Raw genomic sequence first — 23,794 nt, 5'->3', positions numbered from 1 at the left:
ATGGTTCGTTTAGTGACCACTCAAAGTTATGACGGCACCGTAAACATCGTTTTTCACACTTAATGACTGTTGCAGTGTCCCCCATGCTCGCCTGATAAAAAATTTCAGACGCTTGGCAACGGACTCCAATTTATGACGGTTCCATTGTCCCGATCCCCTTTTGCGACCTTCGGACGAGCCGAGTCCACAGGGGAAGCCAGATTCACTTAACGTGTGTGTGTGACTCCACAACCGTGTCGATTCGCTTACGAAAGGTCACAACATGGGACAAATCTCACTTAACAAATAGTTTACTTAGCAACGGAAACGTTGGTGTCAACTCGTAAAATATTTCTCTGGTCTTTTTTAGAGTGGCCAAGAGAAAGGGAGAGGGGAGCAGTGCGACAGCTTGGAAACCGAAAGCGCATTCCATAAATGTTTTCAAAGACAGTAACTAGGCGACTGAAGTTTCTGCCGTGCAAAATTCTAACTGGAGAGCCTGATTGATGACTCTGGGCTATGGATGTGTCCCATTGGAGAATGTGAATTACGATACACCGAGGGGTTGGAGGGGAAAACCAGGGTCAGGGGTGACAGTGAATTATCTGTCTCAGAGTTGGCTACACCCAGGCGGTGCCGGCATGTTAACTCCCAATAAATCCTTTGGAAGTTTTAGAAGTTTGGCTCCAGACTCATGATTTTATTGGAGGGGTGGGGTGGGGGTAACTGGCGGAATCCTGACAGTTGGGCTTAATTGTGGTCGTAAGTCTAGGCAGGGGGCTGGACTAGAAGACCTCTAAGGTCCCTTCCAGCTATATTCTATGTTCTATTCTAAACTACCTATACAAAGGTTCTAGAACTCCCAGGAATCTGGAGGATCTTCTTTCCCCGTGGACGATCCTGACCACCGCTCCCCTACCAGGCAAAGCAGGCAGGCAGATTAAGTTGCTCGCAGAATCACAGATTCACTCGGAGATCTACCTTTCTGCAATCTGCTACCTGAGTCTGCTCTGAAAAATAGAAGCTTCGGTCCTAAGGAAGGTTCAGCTCTGCTTTTAGATCCTGCACCCAGACACCCAGCCCCACGGCCCCCACCTGGCATAGTCGATGGGTGTCCGGCCGTTTATGTCGGGAGCGCCCGGATCAGCTCCATACACCACCAGCAACTCAGCCTGGAGCACCTGGCCAGCTTTGGCAGCCACGTGCAAAGGTGTGGTCCCCTTCTCCTAAAAACAAAATGAAAAAGAAGCCGGTGGGAATTCTGCACGTGCCCAGAAGCTCTGGACCAGGGGTGGGATTAAAGTTTCTTAGCAACTGGTTGTGTGGGCATGGCCTAACTTGTGGGTGTGGCTTGTGGTCACATGACTGGCTGGACGTGGCTTGTATGTAAATATTTATGTAAATATTTAATTTTTTATTAAAAAGAGAACAACTTTTACCCAAAATCAGGCAAAGCAGGCAGGCAGATTGAGTTGCTCACAGAATCACAGATTCATTCAGAGATCTATCTTTCTGCCATCTGCTGAGTCTGTCACATAAAATTTGCTTGCAAGTAAACTCACAAAATTAACTCACAACACACCATGTAAGTAAATATTGATTTTTTTATTTTAAAAAGAGCAACTTTTACCCAAAAGCAGGCAAAGCAGGCAGGCAGATTGAGTTGCTCACAGATTCACAGATTCATTCAGAGATCTATCTTTCTGCCATCTGCTGAGTCTGTCACATAAAATTTGCTTGCAAGCAAACTCACAAAATTAACTCACAACACACCATGTATGTAAATATTGATTTTTTTATTTTAAAAAAGAGCAACTTTTACCCAAAAGCAGGCAAAGCAGCCAGGCAGATTGAGTTGCTCGCAGAATCACAGATTCACTCGGAGATTTAACTTTCTGCCATCTGCTACCTGAGTCTGCACTGAAAAAATAGAAGCTTCGGTCCTAAGGAAGGTTCAGCTCTGCTTTTAGATTAGCTAGAAAGCAAGAAATCCAACCATTTCCTGCTTTCTATCGAATCTAAATCGCCCAGCACAGCTGATAGTCAGAATAACTGATGGTTGGGGGAGAGAAAAAAAAAAAAGGAAAAATAGCAAGTTACCAAAAATTAGGCGAAGGCACAAAACAGGCAAGTTGGATGGCGCGCATGCCAGGAAAGGAGTGAGTGAGTGGGGAGGGGAGGGCCCAGCCAGTGGCACGATTTGCCGGTTCTCCAAACTGCGCAGAATTATAACAACCGGTTCTATAGAACAGGTCCGAATCGGTAGAATCCCAGCCCTGCTCGGGACCGAGGTAGAGAATAGCTTGGACTTACCGGGTGGAAGAAGTTGGCTTGGGCCCCCAAGGAGAGAAGGCGCAGGCAGGTTTCCAGGTTTCCTGTTCGGACACTGGAATGCAGTTGCTGCCGGGGTGGAAAAAGGAGATTAAGAGGGCTGAGAAGGGACTTCAACTCCCAGAATTCCCCCGCCAGCCAATTTTCCCCCATCACTGGCTGGGGAACTCTGGGAGTTGAAGTTAAAAAGTTCTTAAAAAGTTCTTAAGGTTGAGAAACACGGATCAAATCCCCCAATATGGCCTGGTCTGTCTGTCTATCATCACTGATCTATCCTTCTATCGCCTATCTATCATTTGTTTTATTCTTTAAAAAACAAAAAAAATACAAAAATCTCATTTCCATTAACCATTATTGTGTCATTGTATATGCATGTTTCCTGTTTTGTGACTATACATTATTTTTATCCTTATTCTTCACCCATTCGTACCACCTCTCCCATGTCGCATAGTATTCTCGATCCTCTTTGCCTTTCAGTTCCACAGTGAATTTATCTAATTCAGCACACTCTGTTATTTTTTGAATCAAAACTTCATCTGGTGGTATTTTATCACTCTTCCAAGTTTGTGCTAACGTGATTCTTGCTGCAGTTAAGATGTGTACAATAAGGTATCTTTTATCTTTTTTTCAAATTCCCTTTAATCATACCTAATAAAAAAAATTTCGGGTTCCCATTTCAATTTATATTTTGTAATCTCAAAAAGCCACCTCTGTATTTTCTTCCAGTATTTTTTGACCTCTATACACTGCCACCACATATGGAAAAACGTTCCTTTCTTTTGTTTGCACTTCCAGCATTCCGGTTTCAAGGTTGGATACATTTTCGCCAGTTGTGCCGGCGCTAAGTGCCATCTACAAAACATTTTATATTGATTTTCTTTGAATGCTGTCGACAAAGTCAGCTTTCAGTTCAGTTTTCGGTCCAAGTCTTTTCCCACTCATCCAAATTTATATTATGACCCACATTTCTCGCCCAGGCAATCATTGATCCCTTAACAATTTCCTCCTCTAATTCCACCTCCAGTAGGTAATTATATGTTCGAGTTATAAATTTTATATCCTTGCCTGTCAATATTTGGTCCAATTTTTGTAATTCTTTATTTATCCTTAGTTCCTTTACATCTTTCTTAAATTTAGTTTGAATTTGCAAATATACCCACCAGTCTAATGTTATCCCTTGTTCTTTTAGTTTATCCTCTGTTCATCTACCAATTCTTTATATCTAATCATTTTTTTTAATGTCCCTTGTATTTGGATATAATATAGCCTCCATGGGTGAGATCCAGTTTGGTCTTTTCAAATAATACTTTTTTAAAATTTTCTCCCATGTTTGTAAAAGTGAGTCCCTTATCAAATGTCTATGGAAATAGGAGTGGATCTTATTCTTTTTATCCCATAGAAAGGCATGCCACCCAATATTGGAGGTCATGACCTTCTACCGCCAAAATTCTTTTATTTTTTAAATTTACCACTCCTTAATTGATAGTAAAATTTCTGCTTGATAATATGTTTCCCATTTTGGGAGTCCAAGGCTGGTTCTACTATCTTGTAACGTTTTCAATTTTATTCATGCTTTCCCCCCCATCCATATAAATTTCATTACTGTCCTATCTAATTCCTGAAAAAAATTCTTATCCAATTTTATAGGTATTGTTTGAAAATAGTATAATAGTTTCGGTAGTATGTTCATGTTTATTCCCGCTATTCGGCCAAATAGTGATAGTTGTAATTTTCCCCAATTGGCCAGGTCTTTCTTTATCTGTAAAAGTAATTTCATATAATTATCCTCTTTTATGGAAGAGCATCTTCCTGTCATGTATGTATGTATGTATGTATGTATGTATGTATGTATGTATGTATGTATGTTATTCAGCTTTCTTCGGGTATTTTCCCACGTCATTATAGTTGTGCTTTTAAAGTTGTAGCGATGTTTCGGCAGAATCTCATCTGCCATCATCAGGCTTGTGTATTGTGTTCATCTGTGAGTCAGGCTTTCACAGCCATTTCTGTTTTAAATTTGGTGCTAGCTATCTGCTGTGCCAGAATAGTTTTTTCTTCATCCTGATTGGTTGGGAGTCTTGGTCTGTGTTTATTGGTCTTGGAGTTTGCTGTGTTCTGCTTGATTGGTGTTTCTAATATCTTCTGTCTTGTTTTGTGGCTTTTTTTGTGTCTTGGTTGGCTGGCAACATTGTGTTCCTTTAATGGAGGCCTTTAGTGCAACTTGGCTCCGAGTAAATGGACGGCTATCATTTATTAGGAAGCCAGGTTTCATCTGGGTGCCTGGTTGGGGTGTGTTTGAGCTGGAGGTATCAAGGGGGGGTCTGTTTGTGCCCAGGTGTTTGCCTGGCTTGTGAAGATTTTTTTTGTTTGAGAGTGCAGGCTTCCAAATGATTGACAGTCTGGTGGAATCATCTCTTCTATTCATGCTTTCAGGTCTTTTTTCAATCTCTATGGCTTCTCTGATGATTCTGTAGCTGGGGTTTTCTATAGTGGCTAGGGTTTTGGTGCCATTGATGTCGATGCTATGACCTGTGGCTTCCATGTGTTGGACTAGTGAGGAAGTGTGTTCCAGCTTTTTGACTGCATTTTTGTGTTCATCCAGGTGGGTACTTATTCTTCTATTGGTCTGTCCAATGTATGTGGCCGGGCATGATGCGCAGGGGACTTCGTATATGCCTTGGTTTTCCAGGTCAATTTTATCTTTGGGGTTTCTAAGGATGGCTGCTATTTTTCTGTCTGTTTTGAAGGCAGTCTTGATGTGATGCCTGTGTGGTATCTTACTGATTTTGTCTGTAGTACCTCTTATGTAGGGCAGGACAGCTGTTCCATAGGTCTGTTCATCTTCTAGGTCTCCATTATGTCTCAGTGTGTTTTTGTGGATCAGGCCTGTGATTTTGCTTTTGTGGAAGCCGTTGGCTGTCAATATTTTAGTCAGGGTGCATAGTTCAGTCTTTATGTGTGTCTTGTCTGCCAGGCGTTTGGTTCTGGCAATTAGTGTTTTGGCCACGGAGTTTATCTGTGCTGGGTGGTGGTGGGATTGGGCGTTGAGGTAGCAGTTGGTGTGTGTTTTCTTCTGGTATATGGTGTGTCCTAGTGTGCCATCTGTTTTTTTGTAAATTAGTACATCTAGGAATGGTAGTTGTTAGGTATAACATTGATACCAAATATGGTTTGGGTGAATAAATATATAAAACTTAGATATCATGGTTTAAGTGCTTATCACTTTAAGCACAATGCAGCAGGCAATTAGCCGATTAAGGGTGCGGTTAGAAGTTACAATATAAGGAAGCATTAGAAGCTGGAAAGCTTACCTGCTGTAACTGTGTGCTGCTGCGACTAACTGTGTCTTACTGTGACTAACTGTGATTACTGACTGTGAGTGCCTGTGACTGAACTGTTATTGTTTGCTACTGTTTGCTGATTTACTGCGTAATTCTACTGAATATCCAGCGTTTGTTTCTCTGAAGAGTGAAACCGGAGGAGGAAGATATCTTTATCGGCTGATAAAGATATTGCAAGAGACTCTTAACTTGGACTATACTAGTGAGTCTTACTGGATGGAAATACTGTGAATGACTTAATGGACTGAATGACAATGCTTTAAACTCTAACTGGATTAAAAACTATTTAAACTACAAACAGTGTTTGTGTTCAGTGTGTGTATACTCTGGGGCCCTTCCGCTCTCCTTTGGTTGCCTGGCTTGACTACTGCTGCAATACTCTTCTGGGGTTAATCCTCAAAACCCTAACATTGGTTATGGGCCCAGCAGCATAGTCTAACTAACCAGGATATAGCAGAGAGAGTTGGTGTGAGTTGCACATTACTGTAAAAACAAACTGTTTTAATTAGTTTAAAATAGTCAAAATATCTGAAGAGTAATGGCACAAGTAAATTTGTCACAACTGTCCATGATATCCAGGCTGGATGGAACAAACTATGTTTCATGGTCAATGAAATGTAGTTTACTTCTCAGCAGAGAAGGTTTGTGGGACATTATAGCAAACCCACCAGATGTGAGTAGCTGGGATCCTGCTAATGATGATGATAACGAAAAGTTACAAGACTTTAAACTGAAGAATGAGCAGGCTTTATGCATCATAGGACTGACTCTCTGTGATCAGCAGCTTGTCCATATTCGTGGAGAAGAAAATGCTGCAAACTGCTGGGAGAACCTCAGGAAGATTTATGTTCGGGACAGTGTAGGAGCACATATAAATCTTACAGGAGAGCTTTTTGAACGCATCTTCAGAGGAATGGAGATATGTTAGTTCATTTAAACTGTATGAAGAGCATTTTTCAAGAATTGCAAGAAAAAGAGCTTATATTTAATGAACTGCAACAAGTCTACATAATATTATCTTCATTAGATCAAAGCTATGATGACTATGTGACTTCGTTGGAGGTATTGCCAAAGAAAGCCTCTCATTAACCGAGATTACAGGCAGGCTACTAGAAGAAGCCAGAAGAAGGCGTGGCGTGACGAGCTGAGAGAAGATAAGAAAGAAGAGAAATTATCTTCAAAGTTTGAAAGAAACCAGCAAAGCAAAGTAAAGCACCTGGAAGAAGAGAATTTATCTTCGACAGCATACACAATTAAAAAGTGTTTTAATTGTGGAGGCAGAAGAGACATTTGGCAAGATTCTGCAAAAAGAAAAAGCCAGAATGTAAAAAAGCCAAAGAAAGCATTTGAACTAGCCATGTTTAGCAACTCTGATGTGAAGAATAATTTATGGGTGGTTGACAGTGGCGCATCCCACTGCATCACAAGAGATAAGACAAAATTTATAAAAATGTCTACAAGTTCTCAACATATATCTCTTGCCAATGGCTGGAACCTGAAAGCGAAAGGTCAAGGTTTTGCACGTTGTCCGTACATAAACCAGGATATAAAAATGTTGTATGTACCGCAACTAAAGTTTAATTTGCTTTCAGTAAGGGTATTAGATAAATTAGGTTATGTAATTACTTTTAAAGATAATAATTGCATAATTGAAAAAGATAACAAAGGGTAACTGCAGCTTTAAATGGAACATTATATGTCTTAGATAATAGAAAGAAAGGGGAGGCACAAACTGTATTTAATAATATAAAGCCTCATGAAGAATGTATCCATTTATTGCATAGGCGTTTGGGGCATGTAAATTTTAAAATGCTAAAACGTACAGTTGAGTTATCTGAAGGAATAAGGTTAAAACCTTGTGATAAATATTTGCGTTGTAATGTTTGCTGTGAAGATAAGAGCAAAGTATTGCCTGCAAATAGGCTAAATGGTTTCAAAACAAAAGAACCTTTAGAAGTAATATTTGCAGACATAATAGGTCCAAAGAAACCCAGTATGGGGGTGCTAGATATATACTGAGCATTATGGACCATTATTCTAGATATGGGTTTTGCTATTTAATGAAAAGCAAAACTGAAACATATCAACATTTTTCAATTGGCTTAGGTTTGCTGAAAGAAAGTCTAAAGCGTAAACTGATAACCCTGGTGACAGATAATGGCACGGAATTTATTAATAACAAATTCCAGAACAGACTTAAGGTAGCTGGAATAGAGCATAAGAAGTCTGCTCCATACAGGCCAGAACATAACGCTTTTATTGAAAGAAGAGGCCAAACACTACAGGCAATGGTTAGAACAATGATAAATGATTCTGGGTTACCTGATTCTTTGTGGGGAGGCTACAATGTGTGCTAATAACATATTAAACAACGTTGTTAATACAACAACAGGTGAAATACCATTCACCAGGTGGCATGGCAGGAAACCTGATCTAAGTTACCTGCACACATTTGGTGCACCAGCATGGGTGCATATTCCTGCACAACTCAGAAAAAAAGGGCAACATAGAGCTAAAAGATTTTCTTCGTTGGTTATCAGGCAAACCATAGGGCATATAGATTTTGGGAGAAAGGCACATCTAAAGTGTTATGTAGTGCTAGTGCCCAATTTCTAGAACATGAAGGATGGGAGAAATTAGAACAGGATGCCAATAAAGATGTAATTATTGAATCCTATAGAAATCCCATTAGTTATCCCTGTAACTTTAAAAATAAAGTAAAGAGACAAATACAGGATGAAATAGTGCCCATAAAGGAAGAAACAGATTCAATAGCTGAACAGGATGAGGAAGATGAACAGGTAGTAGTTCGACAAAGTCCTCCTGTAAGCCCTGTAATTCCCAGAAGAACTACACGTGTATCTAGACCGCCTGATAGGTACCAGGCTAACACAGTGTGCCAGATTAATCAAGTTCCTAATTCTGTTGAAGAAATTAAAAAAGTATCCTACTAAGGAAAAAGAAAGTTGGTATGCAGCAATGAATAAGGAACTGAATTCATTAAGAGATATGAAGGTATATGAGAATGCCAAATTACCTGTAGGAAAGAAATCCATTGGCTGCAAATGGATATTTAAGGTAAAAACAGATAAAGATGGTAATTTAATCCATAAGGCAAGGTTAGTAGCCCAAGGTTTTAGGCAGAATGCTAATGACTATGATGAGGTGTTTGCACCTAGTCTTAAGGCAGCAACCTTGAGGGCAGCTTTAGTGTGGGCAGCTAGTAAAAACTATATAGTTAACCATTTAGATGTGAAAACTGCTTACTTGCACGCCCCATTAAAACATATTATTTATATGAAAAAACCTGTTGGTATTAAAAGTGAAAATAAGGATAATAATGATTGTTGGTTGTTAAAGAAAAGTCTCTATGGTCTTAAACAATCAGGCTATGAATGGAACCAGTATATTGTAAAGGAACTAGACAATATAGGATTTAAAGCTGGTTTAGCCTATCCATGTCTGTTTAAGAGGGAGACAAATGGGAAAGTATCATTATTATTACTATTCACAGATGACATTGCATTGATAACTGAAACTAATGATGAAGCAAATAAAATAATAGCATCATTAGGAAAGAGAATAAAGATCAAGCAATTAGGGAGATAAAGAAGTATCTCGGTTTGAATATAAAGAAAACACGGAAAGGTTTTAAGATATCTCAGGAAGATAAGATAAGCAAATTGCTAAAAGATTACAAGATGGAGCTTTGTAAGCCAGCTAAGACTCCAATGAGTCAGGAGTTTAGCAACACTGATGAACAAAGCCCTGAGTTTGATAAGGTGATTTATCAATCTTTAATTGGTAGTTTGAGTTATATTAGTAATTGGTCTAGACCAGATATATCGTACTGCGTGAATCAGTTGGCTAGATTCAATTCTGCACCATGTGAAAGACACTGGAATGCAGCTAAGAGGATATTAAGATATCTTAAAAAGACAATGAATTATTCATTGTATTTAGAACCAAAGGGTGATTTAATTCTGAGTGCTTATGCAGATGCTAGCTTTGCATCAGAAAGAGACACTAGAAAGTCGACTTCAGGAACAGCCATAATGCTGGGTAAGACATTAATAGGCTGGAAGTCAATAAGACAACAGCATATAAGTTTGTCTACTATGGGGCAGAATTCTCCTGTTTATCATTGTTATGTACAGAATTAATAATGTATAAACAAATGTTAATTGATATAGGTATAACAGTAGATTATCCTATAATTATACATGAAGATAATCAGGCAGCAATTCAAATGGCCACAAATATTGGAGTAAAAACAAGGAGCAAGCATACAGATCTAAGATATCTAAACGTGAGACAATCTGTAAGAAGTAAGATGATTCAGCTAGAGTACTGTATGTCGGAGGACAATTTAGCTGATAATTTTACTAAAGCCCAAGGTGCCAGTAAGCACCAGGAGAGTTGTGAAAAATATGGGATTAGATTGTAAAGGTATTATATATTTATTTCACCCAAAAGGGGAGTATGTTAGGTATAACATTGATACCAAATATGGTTTGGGTGAATAAATATATAAAACTTAGATATCATGGTTTAAGTGCTTATCACTTTAAGCACAATGCAGCAGGCAATTAGCCGATTAAGGGTGCGGTTAGAAGTTACAATATAAGGAAGCATTAGAAGCTGGAAAGCTTACTGGCTGTAACTGTGTGCTGCTGTAACTGTGTGCTGTCTGTAACTGTGTACTGGCTGTAACTGTGTGCTGCTGTAACTGTGTGCTGTCTGTAACTGTGTGCTGCTGTAACTGTGTGCTGCTGCGACTAACTGTGTCTTACTGTGACTAACTGTGATTACTGACTGTGAGTGCCTGTGACTGAACTGTTATTGTTTGCTACTGTTTGCTGATTTACTGCGTAATTCTACTGAATATCCAGCGTTTGTTTCTCTGAAGAGTGAAACCGGAGGAGGAGAAGATATCTTTATCGGCTGATAAAGATATTGCAAGGACTCTTAACTTGGACTATACTAGTGAGTCTTACTGGATGGAAATACTGTGAATGACTTAATGGACTGAATGACAATGCTTTAAACTCTAACTGGATTAAAAACTATTTAAACTACAAACAGTGTTTGTGTTCAGTGTGTGTATACTCTGGGGCCCTTCCGCTCTCCTTTGGTTGCCTGGCTTGACTACTGCTGCAATACTCTTCTAGGGGTTAATCCTCAAAACCCTAACAGTAGTTGTTTGTTTGTTTCCGTTTCCATGGTGAATTTGATTTTGGGGTGTGTGCTGTTTAGATGTGTTAGGAAATTGTTTAGGTTTTCTTTTCCATGGGGCCAAATAACAAATGTGTCATCGATGTATCTTAGCCATAGTTGGGTTTGTGGGTGGCATTGGCTAGGGCTCTGGATTTGAATTCTTCCATGAACAGGTTTGCAATGACGGGTGACAGTGGTGATCCCATAGGGGCTCCTTCAATTTGCTTGTATCTTTGTCCTTTGTATATGAAATATGTGTTGGTTAAGCAGTGTTTTGCTAGTTCCATTAGGTGTTTGGCTGGTTGGCATTTATTTTTGATGATTTCTATAGTTTCTTTTATCGGGACTTGAGTGAATAGTGAAACCACGTTGAAACTTACAAGCAGATCTTTTTGTTCCACGTGTAGATCTTTGATCATTTCCAAGAGGTGGTATGAGTTTTGTACATGTGAAGCTGCTGCTTCAGCATGGGGCTGTAGCTGCTTTGCTAGGTATTTGGCTAGGTTTTGTAGTGGTGCTCCTCTGGAGCTGACTATGGGACTGAGAGTTATGCCTTCTTTGTGTATTTTGGGGAGACCATATAGTTTGGGGCATCTGGAAGATTTTTCTCTTGGGACGATCTTCTGTTGGATCTCCTTGCTCATGTGGCTGGTTATGATTTTCTTCCTGGTTATTTTTTCCAGATATGTGGTTGGGTCCGTGTTTATGGGTTTGTATGTGGAGTCTTGGAGTAGGTCTGTCAATTTTGTTTTGTCGTCTTTTCTATCCATTACTACTGTGGCATTACCTTTATCTGCTGGAAGTATGAATATGCTGCTGTCGTTCCTTAGGTCTTGCAGGGCTTTTATTTCCTCTTTGTGCAAGTTGCTTTTGGGTGGTTTGCTTGTGCATAGGATGTTAGTGACTTAGTGTCTTATTCTATCAGATTCATCTGTATTTAATTTAGTTAGGCTGGATTCTACTCCACATATGATGGATTCTGTGGGGATTTTTTTGGGTGCTATAGCATAATTGAATCCTTTGATTAGGACATCTGTTTCTGTTTTGGTGAGTTCTCTGTTGGAAACGTTGTATACTAATTGTTTCAGGTGTTGTGAGTTGTTGGGGGCTTTCTTATCATGTTCTAATTTCTTTAGTTTCTTCAGGAGTTTGTCATTTTTGTAAGTGGTTTCAGTTTCAGCTCTCCAAGTTGTAAGTTGTTTTATCTTGTCCCAAAGTAGAGGGTGAATTTTGTTGCTCAATTCCAGGTGTAGAGTTAGGAGGTCTTTGTTTAACTGGTCGAGTTGGAATCACTTTCTGTGGAGCTTGTTCCTGAGTAGAGCCATTTCAGTTCTTTTCAGGATACGTTTGGTAGCTGCTGTGCTGTGATGAAATGTTAATTTGAAGCTGGTTGGTAAATAAACACAGACCAAGACTCCCAACCAATCAGGATGAAGAAAAAAACATTCTAACACAGCAGTAGGCTAGCACCAAATTTAAAACAGAAACGGCTGTGAAAGCCTGACGCACAGATGAACACAATACAGAAGCTTGATGATGGCAGATGAGATTCTGCCAAAACGTTGCTACAACTTTAAAAGCACAACTATAATGACGTGGGAAAATACCCGAACAAAGCTGAATACCATACATATAGATTCCTGTGAAAACTTAAGAAAAATTTTATTCATAAACATTTTTGAAAACAGCGTTTTGTCAGAGTATACCATTTACAAGAAACGAAACTCATAGCTAATACTATAATAGATATTAACCCATTAATTGATAATACTGTTTCAATCATCAATCTCTATCTGATTTATATAGCTATCTCTGTCTGTCATCATCATTGTTCTGACATTGATCTATTTATCACCAATCTCTGTCTGTCTGTTTATCTGATTTTATCTCTTTCTCATCATCATTGTTCTAACGTTGATCTATCACCAATCATCTGTCTGTCTGTCTGTCTGTCTGTCTGTCTGTTTATCTATCTATCTATCATCTTCTTTTAATGACCCAAAAATCCCTTGCGGGGTAGAGTATGGGAAACCGAATGGAGCTAGCAGAGTGTTTACTGGCCGGATGCCTTTCCTGTCTCCAATGCAGAGTTTTGTTCAGCAGAGAAATTCTCGTTGTGCACAGAGAGAGAAATATTTGCCTCTACCAAGGATCAAACTCACAGAGTTTCCTGATTGTGAGGCGAGGGCTCCACCTCTAAGCCATCTATCTATCTATCCATCCATCCATCCATCCATCCATCCATCCATCCATCCATCCATCTATCCATCTATCTATCATTTTTCTTTCTTTCTTTCTTTCTTTCTTTCTTTCTTTCTTTCTTTCTTTCTTTCTTTCTTTCTTTCTTTCTTCTTTCTTTCTTTCTTTCTTTCTTTCTTTCTTATCTATTCTATCCATCCATCCATCCATCCATCCATCCATCCATCCATACAACTGTTTACATACCTACCTATCATCTATCTAGTCGCTATAGATGATTATCTATCTATCTATCTATCTATCTATCTATCTATCTATCTATCTATCTATCTATCTATCTATCTATCTATCTATCATCATCCATCCATCCATCCATCCATACAACTGTTTACATACCTACCTATCATCTATCTAGTCGCTATAGATGATTATCTATCTATCTATCTATCTATCTATCTATCTATCTATCTATCTATCTATCTATCTATCTATCTATCTATCCATCCATCCATCCATCCATCCATCCATCTCTTCAAACAAACCTAAATGTTTTCAGAAAAGAATTTTTTGAGAAGATCATAAAGGAGGCCATGCGGACCCCTCCACACACCATACACACCCACAAACACACCCACCTACACCCACCTTGCTGAGATCCTTGGCGGTGACCCCGTCATCATCCCGGCACGGCAGCTTATGTACGAAGGCTAGCATCTGGTATTTGGCACGGATGAATTCGGACTTGGTGGGGCTGGGGGAGGGAGACAACAGAAGGGATCCGTTAGGGCTCTTTCTGCCCCCGTGGCTGGCCCTATTTCCGTCAACTAAAAATATTCCTTTGGTCTTGTAGAGTTGCCAGCAGAAAGGATGTGCGGGGGGGAAGCAGTGCATTCCTTAAATGCTTCAGATAATTGCTAGGCAGCCGAAGCTGTTGGCGCACAAGATTACTACTGGTAGAGCATGATTGATGACTCTTGGCTATGGATGTGACCCATTGGAGAATATACATCAAGGGGGTGGGGGGAAGACCAGGGTCAAGGGGAAATGAATGATGGGTCTTAAGAGTCGGCTGCACCCAGGTAACGCCGACATGGTCACTCCTAATAAATGATTCTTTTTAAACTCTGAGAGATGCGGCTAGAGACTTATGATTCGAATGGGGGTGGTTTGTCGGAGCCCTGACAACTATCCTTAACTGGGGGGAGGGGGGCTGTGGCCTTGAGGGGCAAAGCTATGGTGGAGACAGGGCAAGAAGCAAGAACAAAAGCCCCCACCCCTCAAGCTCAGGCCTGTTCTGACCTGGGCTTCTCCAACAACACGAAGCCAGCTCCTTGTCCCCCGATAAACCCCTTTTATTTAGATTAAAGGGAATTCCTCTCCAGCTAAGTCCCAGCGAACAATCTTTCAAGAGATTCCACAATTCCAGACCTTGATCAGGCTTGGAGAGTTGCCAGGCCGGTATCTTTCAGACACCACACTGTAGCAGACAACACTTGGCAAGGATGCAGGAACAGATCTTCACCCAAATGAACAAATTGTATCCTGCAAAGTCCCACTGTCCTCCTTTTGCTCCTCTGTTATTCCCTCTGGGAGGGAATCTATCTATCTATCTATCTATCCATTCATCCATCAATCCATCTCTTCACCATCCACTTGTGCCTTCACTCCCAAGTCGACCCGTTTTCCTTAGCTGTTCCCTTCTTCTGGCAGCTCTGTGCATGTGCACACTGGGAACAGGCTCCAGCTGTTCTTCTGCCCCACTGATCTCCGACTCCGAAGGCAGCTGATAACTGTTCGGAGGGTCCTGGCCCCATCTCTGCCTCCGACGCAGAGCCCTCGTAGAGCCTTCCCCAGACTCCAGGACTGGCCCTGGTTCCTCCTCAACCTCCTCACTGTCCAAATCTGCTGCCAGCTCCGCTGCCAGGCCACAACAAGGCCAGGCACAAGTCCATCCGAGAGGGGCGGGCTACCATTGTTCCCTGTCCCCTTTAACGTAGGGGATCTTTGGTTGGCACAGTCCTCTTTGGACCCCTATGTGGATAGCTCTAGCACACACACACACACACACACACATACACACACCTCTCTCTGTTTTTCAACCTTGGGAATTGTAAATAGGGGTGTCAGGGTTCCAATGAACGCCCTAATTCATTCATGAGCCAGGAATGCTTTACGAGTTGGCAAGGGGTGGACTACAACGCCCAGAATCGCCCAGCCAATTGTGGTCCTATGTCAAGGACTACCTGTGCAAGATGGGGCGGGGGGCAAATAAATTTAATAAATAAACCAGACTGGGGAGGCATATGTGGGTGTTGGGTAGGGGGCAAACTAAAAAGATATAATTTTGAAACACTGGCACGGAATTCCCCTCTCCTGACTCCAGAACCGTTTGGGCCAAGCACAAAGCCCGACATCAAGGCATTCCTCCCTGACAACCCCACCCCCAACTGAAGCCCACCCCCCCAAAAAAAACACAACCCCACTCACTGGACTTTGTCCTGAGGGTTCGCTTTACGGCGTCCGCTCTGCACTTGTGCCGGATCGAGGAGGGAGTGTTCCCAGATGGAGTTGGCGCCATTGCTGGCGAGCGTGTGAACCATCTGGAAGAGAAGGCAATTTTTTTGCGGGGGGGGGGGAGGGAATTTGAGAGGAAGAGTGGGGAGGGGGGAGATCATGATGGGCACATATTGAGGGACCCCTCCAATCCCTTCCCTGCCAGGAAGGCTTTCCAGGGAACAGGGCTCGTCCCTTCTGTTCACCCAGCTGGCTTCCTTCCTTGGCATCAAGATGCCAACCCGAGATTCCCTCCTGAGGTTCTCTCTCTCTCTCTCTCTCTCTCTCTATCTTCTATCTATCTATCTATCTATCTATCTATCTATCTATCTATCTATCTATCTCTAACACTCACTCACTCACTGTCTGACTCTGTCTTTGTCCCTGTCTGTCTGTCTCTCTCTCAATCTCTCTTTCTCTATTTCTCTCTCTCAATCTCTCTCTCTCTCTCAATCTCTCTCCCAATCTCTCCCAATTTCTCTGTCTCTCTCTCAATCTCTCTCTCTCTCTCAATCTCTCTCTCTCTTAATCTCTCTCTCTCTCTCTCTTTCTCTGTCTCTCTCAATCTCTTTCTCTGTCTCTCTCTCTCTCAATCTTTCTCTGTCTCTCCCAATCTCTCTCTCTCTCTCTCAATCTCTGTCTCTCTCAATCTCTCTCTGTGTCTCCTCTCTGTCTCTCTCTCAATCTTTCTCTCTCTCCCAATCTCTCTCTCTCTCTTAATCTCTCAATCTCTGTCTCTCTCTCTCTCAATCTCTCTCTCTCAATCTCTCTCTCTCATCTCTCTCTTTCTCTCTGTCTCTTTCTCTCTCAATCACTCTCTTCTGTCTGTCTGTCTCTCTCTCTCTCTCTCAATCTCTCTCTTTCTGTCTGTCTCTCTCTCTCTCTCTCTCAATCTCTCTCTTTCTGTCTGTCTCTCAATCTCTCTCTCTTAATCTCAATCTCTGTCTCTCTCAATCTCTCTCTCAATCTCTCTTTCTCTCTGTCTCTCTCAATCTCTCTCAATCTCTCTTAATCTCTCTCTCAATCTCTGTGTCTCTCTCTCTCTGTCTCTCTCTCTCAATCTTTCTTCGTCTCTCCCAATCTCTCTCTCTCTCTTAATCTCTCAATCTCTCTCTCTCTCTCTCTCTCTCTGTCCTTAAATTGGGAATCTTGGTTTGTTTTCTGGGGTGGAAGAAGGAGGGCTATTTTTGAAGAGGTCACTGCTCTGCTTTCACTATTTATTAATAAGTGGGGGGGGGATCTCTAAGGGTTATGTTGGATGCCTCCCTGTTGTTTTGGGAGTAAGGGGCCAGTAAGGAAGGAAATGTATCGTTTTGATTTTTTATATGGTTGCTTTGATCAAGTTGGTAAGCAGCCCACAGTTGCTCGATAGTAAGAGGGCGACATATAAATTTAATGAATACAAACAAAAATAAAGCCAAGCAAAAAATAATAATAATAAAATATTAAAAATAAAATAATAAAAGAAAAGCAAAAGCAAAAGAAAAGAAAATAAGGTAAAATAAACTATAAAATAAAATAAAACAAAACAAATTAAAATAAAATAAAATAATAGGAGAAAAGAAAATTAAAAGGAAACTGAAATAAAGCAAATGAAAAGAAAAGAAAAAAAGAAAAAGAAAAGGAAATAATAAAAGGAAAGGAAACTAAAAAGAAACTAAAACAAAACGAATAAAAAAAGAAAAAAAAAAGAAAACCAAAATAATAAAATAAAGTAAAGTAAAGCAAAATAAAGTAAAACACAAAAGATGTAAGCCTCTGTCCCTCCAACCCCTAATAAAAACGCACTTATTCCATTGATTTTTACACCCTATGCCAGAATTTTTCAACCTCGGCAACGTTAAGATAGGTGGACTTCAACTCCCAGAATTCCCCAGCCAGGACTGAGAAACACAAGCCTGTTCACCTGCTTTTCAAGTCCACCCACCTTGAAGCATGCTAGCTTTAAAATATTAAAAATATTTGCTTTCATATATTTTTTTTTACGTATTTTTTTTAAACCTGGGAGTGATCTTGGCAGGCGGGGCAACCATATAAAAATCTATCATCCATTGTCTTCTTTTAACAACACCATAATCCCTTGCGGGGTGGAGACTGGGCCATTAAATGGAGTTTTGAGTATTTACTGGCCGGATGCCCGTCCTGTTGCCAGTACGGAGTTTTGTCCAGCAGATATATTCTCATGGTGCCCAGAGGGAGAAATATCAGCCTCTACTTGGAATTGAACTCACAGCAGCTCCACTGCACCACCCAACCTTATAAAAATCCATACCCAATAAACAGGTGAAGGGAAGCAGGAGGTATCCCTAAGCCCCCACCCCCAGGCCAGAGACACCCCCCCGCCACTCACCTGTAGCAAGGTGGCCGACCAGGGGCTGTGTCGCAGGTGCTTCACGATGGAAATATGGCGGCCCAAACTACGATGGACACTACAGCATTCATCGCACACCAGCACGCCTCGGTTGATGGATGCCCAGCCGGGATCTGGACAGAGAGAGGGAGGGGAGGGGGGAGGACAGTTGTGAAACAGGGGGGGGGGCGGCCTGGGAACCCCAACCCTTCAGGAGGCCCGTTGAGGGGAACTCCAGAAACCATGCTCCATCACCACAGCCCACGGGACAAATGACTTTCATTGACACAGAAATGGACACGGCTATGAAAACGTTGCAAAAATGTTAGAGAACGTGTTTCTCTTTTTTTTTAAATATGTATTTTTTGAAACTTTCAATAAACATATTAAAAAAAATACAGGTGAGAAATGCATCCTCCATCTTGTCATGGGTGTCCTTTCTTCCTTCCTTCCTTCCTCGTTCCCTTCTTCCCTTCCCTTTCCTTTCTTCCCTTTCTCATCTTCCTTCCTTCCTCCCCTTTCCTTCCTTTTTGTCTTCCCTCCTTCCTTCCCTTTCCTTCACTTCCCCTTCTTCCCTTCCTTCCCTCCCTCCCTCCTTCCCTTTTCTTCCGTTCATTTCCCCTTCTTCCCTTTCTCATCTTCCTTCCTTTTCCCTCTCCCTCCCTCCCTTTCTTTCCCTTCTCCTTCTTCACTTTTTCATCTTCCTTCCTTCCTCCTCTTCCCTTTTTCTTCCTTCTTCCTTCCCTTTCTTTTACTTCCCCTTCTTTCCTTCCTTCCTTCCCTCCCTCCCTTTCCTTCCCTTCATTTCCCCTTCTTCCCTTTTCCCTTCCTTCCTCCCTTTTCCCTTCCTTCCTTCCTTTTCTTCCTTCCTTCCTTTTCCCTCTCCCTCCCTCCCATTTCCTTTCGCTCCCTCCTTTCACTTTCCCTTCTTCCCTTCCTTCCTTTCCTCCCTCCCTTTCTTTACCTTCTCCTTCTTCCCTTTCTCATCTCCCCTTCCTTCCTTCCTCCCCCTTTTCCTTCCTTCCTCCTTCCCTTTCCTTCCCTTCATTTCCCCCTTTTCTCTTTCTCATCTTCCTTCCTCCTCCTCCCTCTCCCTCTCTCCCTCCCTTCCTTCATTTCTCCTTCCTCTTCCTTCCTCTCCTACCAGTTCCCTCCTTTTCCTCCCTCCCTCCTTCCCTTCCTCTCCTTCTTTCTTCCTTCCTTCCCTCCTCCTTCCCTTCATTTCCCTTCCTTCCCTTCCTACCCTTCCCTTCTTCCCTTTCTCATCTTCCTTCCTCCTTTTCTTTCCTTCCCTCCCCTCCTTCTTCCTCCCTCCCTCCTTCATTTCTCCTTCCTCTTCCCCTCCTTCCGTTCTTTCCTTCTCTCCTCCCTCCTCCCCCTCCATTCTTCCCTTTCCTTCATTTCCCCTTCCTCCTTCCTTCCTCTTTCCTTCCCTCTCCTACCCTTCCCTTCCTTCCTTCCTTCCTTCCTTCTTCCCTTTCTCATCTTCCTCCTTCCTCCTTTCCTTCCTCCTTTCCTTTCTCATCCTCCTCCCTCCCTCCCTCCCTTCGACTTAGAATAACTTTACCGTGACTTTGAAGGTACCCTAATCAACAGACGTTAAAATGAAATTTCGTTGCACGCCAATACACACTACACATGTATAAATATGACAAAATATGACAAAATAAATAAATGCAGCGTTGTGCATTTACCCTCATCCATTCTACGACCCAGAGAAACAACGCAGTCTGGTTGTTTGAAAAGGGGAGGCCTTGGTTTGGGGGAAGAGGGGTGTGTGCCAGGCTTTTGGGGTTGTGGTGCCAATGGTTGGACGGAGGCCGGGTGCTTAAAAAGAAATCCCCATTTTTCTTCTCAAGGAATCCTGAAAATCTGCTTGCTTTCTCTGCGGTTCTTTTTTTATTTTATTTTATTTGCTAAAAATTGCTCCGGAGAGGCACAGTGTGCTTTTCACACAAAGGTGTCGCATCCTTTTGTAGTCACAACATGATGCCATCATCGGTCAAGGGAGGGAGGGAGGGCAGGGAAGCCTCTGTTTCTCTTATTTTCCTTTTTTAAAAAAACAGATTAACAGAGTTAGAAGGGGCCTTGGAGATCATGTAGTCCAATGCCGCACCCACCCACCCAAGCAGGAGACCGTATGCCGTTTCTGACAGATGGCCAGTCCAGTCTCTTCTTGGAAGCCTCCAGCTGTAAAACTCCCACCAGTTTAATTTCAGAATAGAGCTGGAAGGGACCTTGGAGGTCATCTAGTCCAACCCCCCCTCCGCCCAAGCAGGAGATCCTACCCCATTTCTGACAGATGGGAGTCCAATCTCTTTTTGAAAGCCTCCAGTGGTGAAGCTCCCACCACTTTAATTAATTCAGAGTACAGCTGGAAGGGACCTTGTAGGTCATCTAGTCCAACCTCCTGCCCAAGCAGGAGACCCTACCCCATTTCTGACAGTTGGCAGCACAGTTTCTTCTTTCTTCCCTCTAGTGGGAAGGAAGGAAGGAAGGAAGGGAGGAAGGGGAGGGAGGAGGAAGGAAAAGAGAAAGGGAGAGGAAGAGATAGAAGCAGGGGGAGAAAAAGAGGAGAGGGGAAGGAGAGAGGGGAGAGAGAGGGAGGGAGTGGGGGAAGTAGAGACGGAAGAGATGGAAGGAGAGAGGGAGAGAAAAGATGTAGAGAGGGGGGAGAAAGAGAAAGGGAGGAGAGAGATGGAGAGAGGGAGAGGAAGAGGAAAGAGGGGGAGGGGGAGGGAGGAGAGATGGAGAGAGGAAGGGAGAAAGGGAGAGGAAGAGAGAGAAGGGGGAAAGAGAGGGAGAGGGGAGGGAGTTGTGGAAGGAGATGAAAGAGATGGAGGGAGAGAGGGAGAGAAGAGATGGAGAGAGAGGAGAAAGAGAAGGGAGGGAGAGAGATGGAGGGAGAGATGGAAGGGAAGGGAGGGAGGGAGAAAAGAGAAAGGGAAGGAGAGAGGGGGAGAAGGGAAGGAGAGAGGGGGAGAGAGAGGGAGAGGGGAGGGAGTGGGGGAAGGAGAGATGGAAGAGATGGAGGGAGAGAGGAAGAGATGGAGAGAGAGCGGGAGAGGGAGAGGGAGGGAGGAGAGGGAGGGGGAGATGGAGGGAGATAGGAAGGGAGAGGGAGAGAGAGAGATGGAGAGAGTTACATCTTCATTTCTCTCTCTCTCCATCTTTCTCTCCCCCCGGTTGCTAAGGAAACCCTAAAGGTCCCCTAGCAACCGCCAAGGGGTTCTGCCAGTCGCTAAGGAAACCCTCCGTTTGTGTTGGCAGCCAGGAGGAGGAAAAAGAGAACAGAGGCATCAACCCCCTCCTCCCTCCTCCTCCCCCCCCGCCCAAATCCGACACCTGTCACAAAAGGAGGACCTGCCATTTGAAAGACTCTGAGTCTTCCTTCCAGGCTAGAATACAGAATACAGCCGGTCCTCGACTTATAGCCATTCGTTTTAGTGACCCATTCAACGGCATTGAAAAAAAGTCTTCCACACTTAATGGCCGCTGCAGCATCTCCACAGTCACGGGGTCAAAATGCAGACATTTGGCACAACCGGCTCGTATTTATGACGGTCGTAGTGTCCCGACTCCCGAGGCCACGTGATCTCCTCGGAAGGCCTTTTTAGTCCAATCTCCTGCCCAAGCAGGACAACCTGGTCCCTTTCAGATAAATGGTGGCCCAATCTCTTCTTAAAAACTTAAAAAGCCCAGCTATTGTGAATCTGAAATGGTATAGGGCAGTGGTGGCTAAACTTTTTGGGCTCCTGTGCCAAAAATTGTGCGCACGCTTGCCCACTCGCACTCGTGCGCCAGCACCCAGAAGGCAATGTGCACGCTCCCTACGCATACGTGCGCAATCCCCACCCCCGCCGCCCCCTTACCTGCACTGCGCCTCACAGCTGATTTTTGGCGGTTTGAGGCCTTTTTCGGCCTCCCAGAGGCTTCAGGAAAGCTTCTGCAGGCTTTTCAGGATGAAAACTAGGCCCGTTTTGTCACTTCCAGTATTTCTGGAAAAACAGGAAGTGAGGAAACGGGCCTAGTTTTTCCAGCCTAAAAAGCCTGCAGAAGCCTTTCTGAAGCCTCTGGGAGACCAAAAGGCCTCAAACCGGCCAATATCAGCTATGAGGTGCGCGCATGCACAGTAAGGAAGTTTGCCTGCAGCTCACATGCCGGCACAAATGGCTCTGCGTGCCACCTGTAGTACACGTGCCATAGGTTTGCCATCACGGGTATAGGGCCTCCTGCCAGTGCAGGGGGCTGGACTAGAAGACCTCCAAGGTCCCTTCCAACTCCTATTCTATTCTATTCTATTCTTTATTCTACTTTATTCTATTCTTTCTAATTCTATTCTATTTCTGTTACTATTTCTATTCTATTCTATTCTTTCTATTCTATTCTATTTCTATTCTTTATTCTATTCCATTCTTTCTATTCTATTCTATTCTATTCTATTCTATTCTATTTCTATTTCTATTCTTTATTTTACTCTATTCTATTCTTTCTAATTCTATTCTATTCTATTCTTTATTCTACTTATTCTATTCTTTCTATTTCTATTCTATTTCTATTCTATTTCTATTCTTTATTCTATTTTATTCTTTCTATTCTATTCTATTTCAATTCCATTCTATTTCAATTCAATTCTATGCTATCCCATCCCATCCCACTCTCTTCTTATTTCTATTCCATTCCATTCCATCTCATCCCATCGTATCCCTTCCAACAGGCCACCATCGATTCTATTCTTTCTATTCTATTTCTATTCTTTATTCTATTCTATTCTATTCTATTCTATTTTTATTTCTATTCTTTATTTTACTCTATTCTATTCTTTCTAATTCTATTCTATTTTATTTCTATTATTTCTATTTCTATTTCTATTATTTCTATTTCTATTCTATTCTCTATTCTATTCTATTCCATTCTATTCTTTATTCTACTTATTCTATTCTTTCTAATTCTATTCTATTTCTATTCTATTTCTATTCTTTATTCTATTTTATTCTTTCTATTCTATTCTATTTCAATTCCATTCTATTTCAATTCCATTCTATGCTATCCCATCCCATCCCACTCTCTTCTTATTTCTATTCCATTCCATTCCATCTCATCCCATTGTATCCCTTCCAACAGGCCACCAAGCAATGCCCACTCCCCTCCATTCCTCACCTGCCGGGGTCCCCTGAGATAGGAAGAACCCCTCCAAATTTAAAACATGGCTTTCCAACCTTGGCCACTTTAAGACCAGTGGACTCCAACTCCCAGAATTCCAAGTGATGCCCCCCCCTCTCTCCCTTCCTCCCTCCGTCTCACTCTCCTTCATTTGCACTCCTCCAGATGATGTCACCCAGCCGCAGGAACAACCCCGAAAGATATAAAACCGGTGGACTTCAAACCCCAGAATTCCTCAGTTAAGTCACGCATGGCTGGCTGGGGGGATTCTGGGAGTTGAAGTCCACAGGCCTTAAAGCAAGGGGTCTTCAAACTTGGCAACTTTAAGGCCTGTGGACTTCAACTCCCAGAATTCCTGAGCTAACATGGCTGGAGGAGGAATTCTGGGAGTTGAAGTTCGCAAGTCTTAAAGCTGTCAATTTTGAAGTCCTGTTACCTATAACGACAACAACGACAACAACCACAATTTGCTCTCAAATAAGTTTTTTTTTTATTTTCAATATAAACATGCATATTTTGTGAACATTGCATTAACTGGGCCAAGCCTTTCATAAGCAACAACAATAATAATAATACTACAAATAGGTACATGTACTTCTAATCCAGAGGCCTTCAAACTTGGCAACTTTAAAAGACTTGTGGACTTCAACTCCCAGGATTC

The 23,794-nt window shown here is 42.3% G+C and overlaps 1 protein-coding gene across 1 annotated transcript in view; it reads right to left on the bottom strand.

Annotated features, from left to right (window-relative positions):
• Window positions 1–23,794, bottom strand: part of GIT1 (GIT ArfGAP 1) — a 91,672-nt gene that overhangs the window by 32,699 nt on the left and 35,179 nt on the right. The window contains 5 exon segments of the mRNA XM_087952840.1: window positions 1,075–1,205; window positions 2,293–2,379; window positions 13,713–13,818; window positions 15,555–15,667; window positions 17,971–18,104. Of these exon segments, the coding sequence (XP_087808966.1) occupies window positions 1,075–1,205; window positions 2,293–2,379; window positions 13,713–13,818; window positions 15,555–15,667; window positions 17,971–18,104 (571 nt within the window).

This window comes from Notechis scutatus, chromosome 1 (assembly GCF_049901735.1).
Source record: "Notechis scutatus isolate UNSWTSFEM ecotype Mainland chromosome 1, rNotScu1.2, whole genome shotgun sequence".
NCBI classification, from domain to species: domain Eukaryota; kingdom Metazoa; phylum Chordata; class Lepidosauria; order Squamata; family Elapidae; genus Notechis; species Notechis scutatus.
Note: the sequence above shows the minus strand (reverse complement) of the source record. Positions and strands in the feature narration are given on the sequence as shown.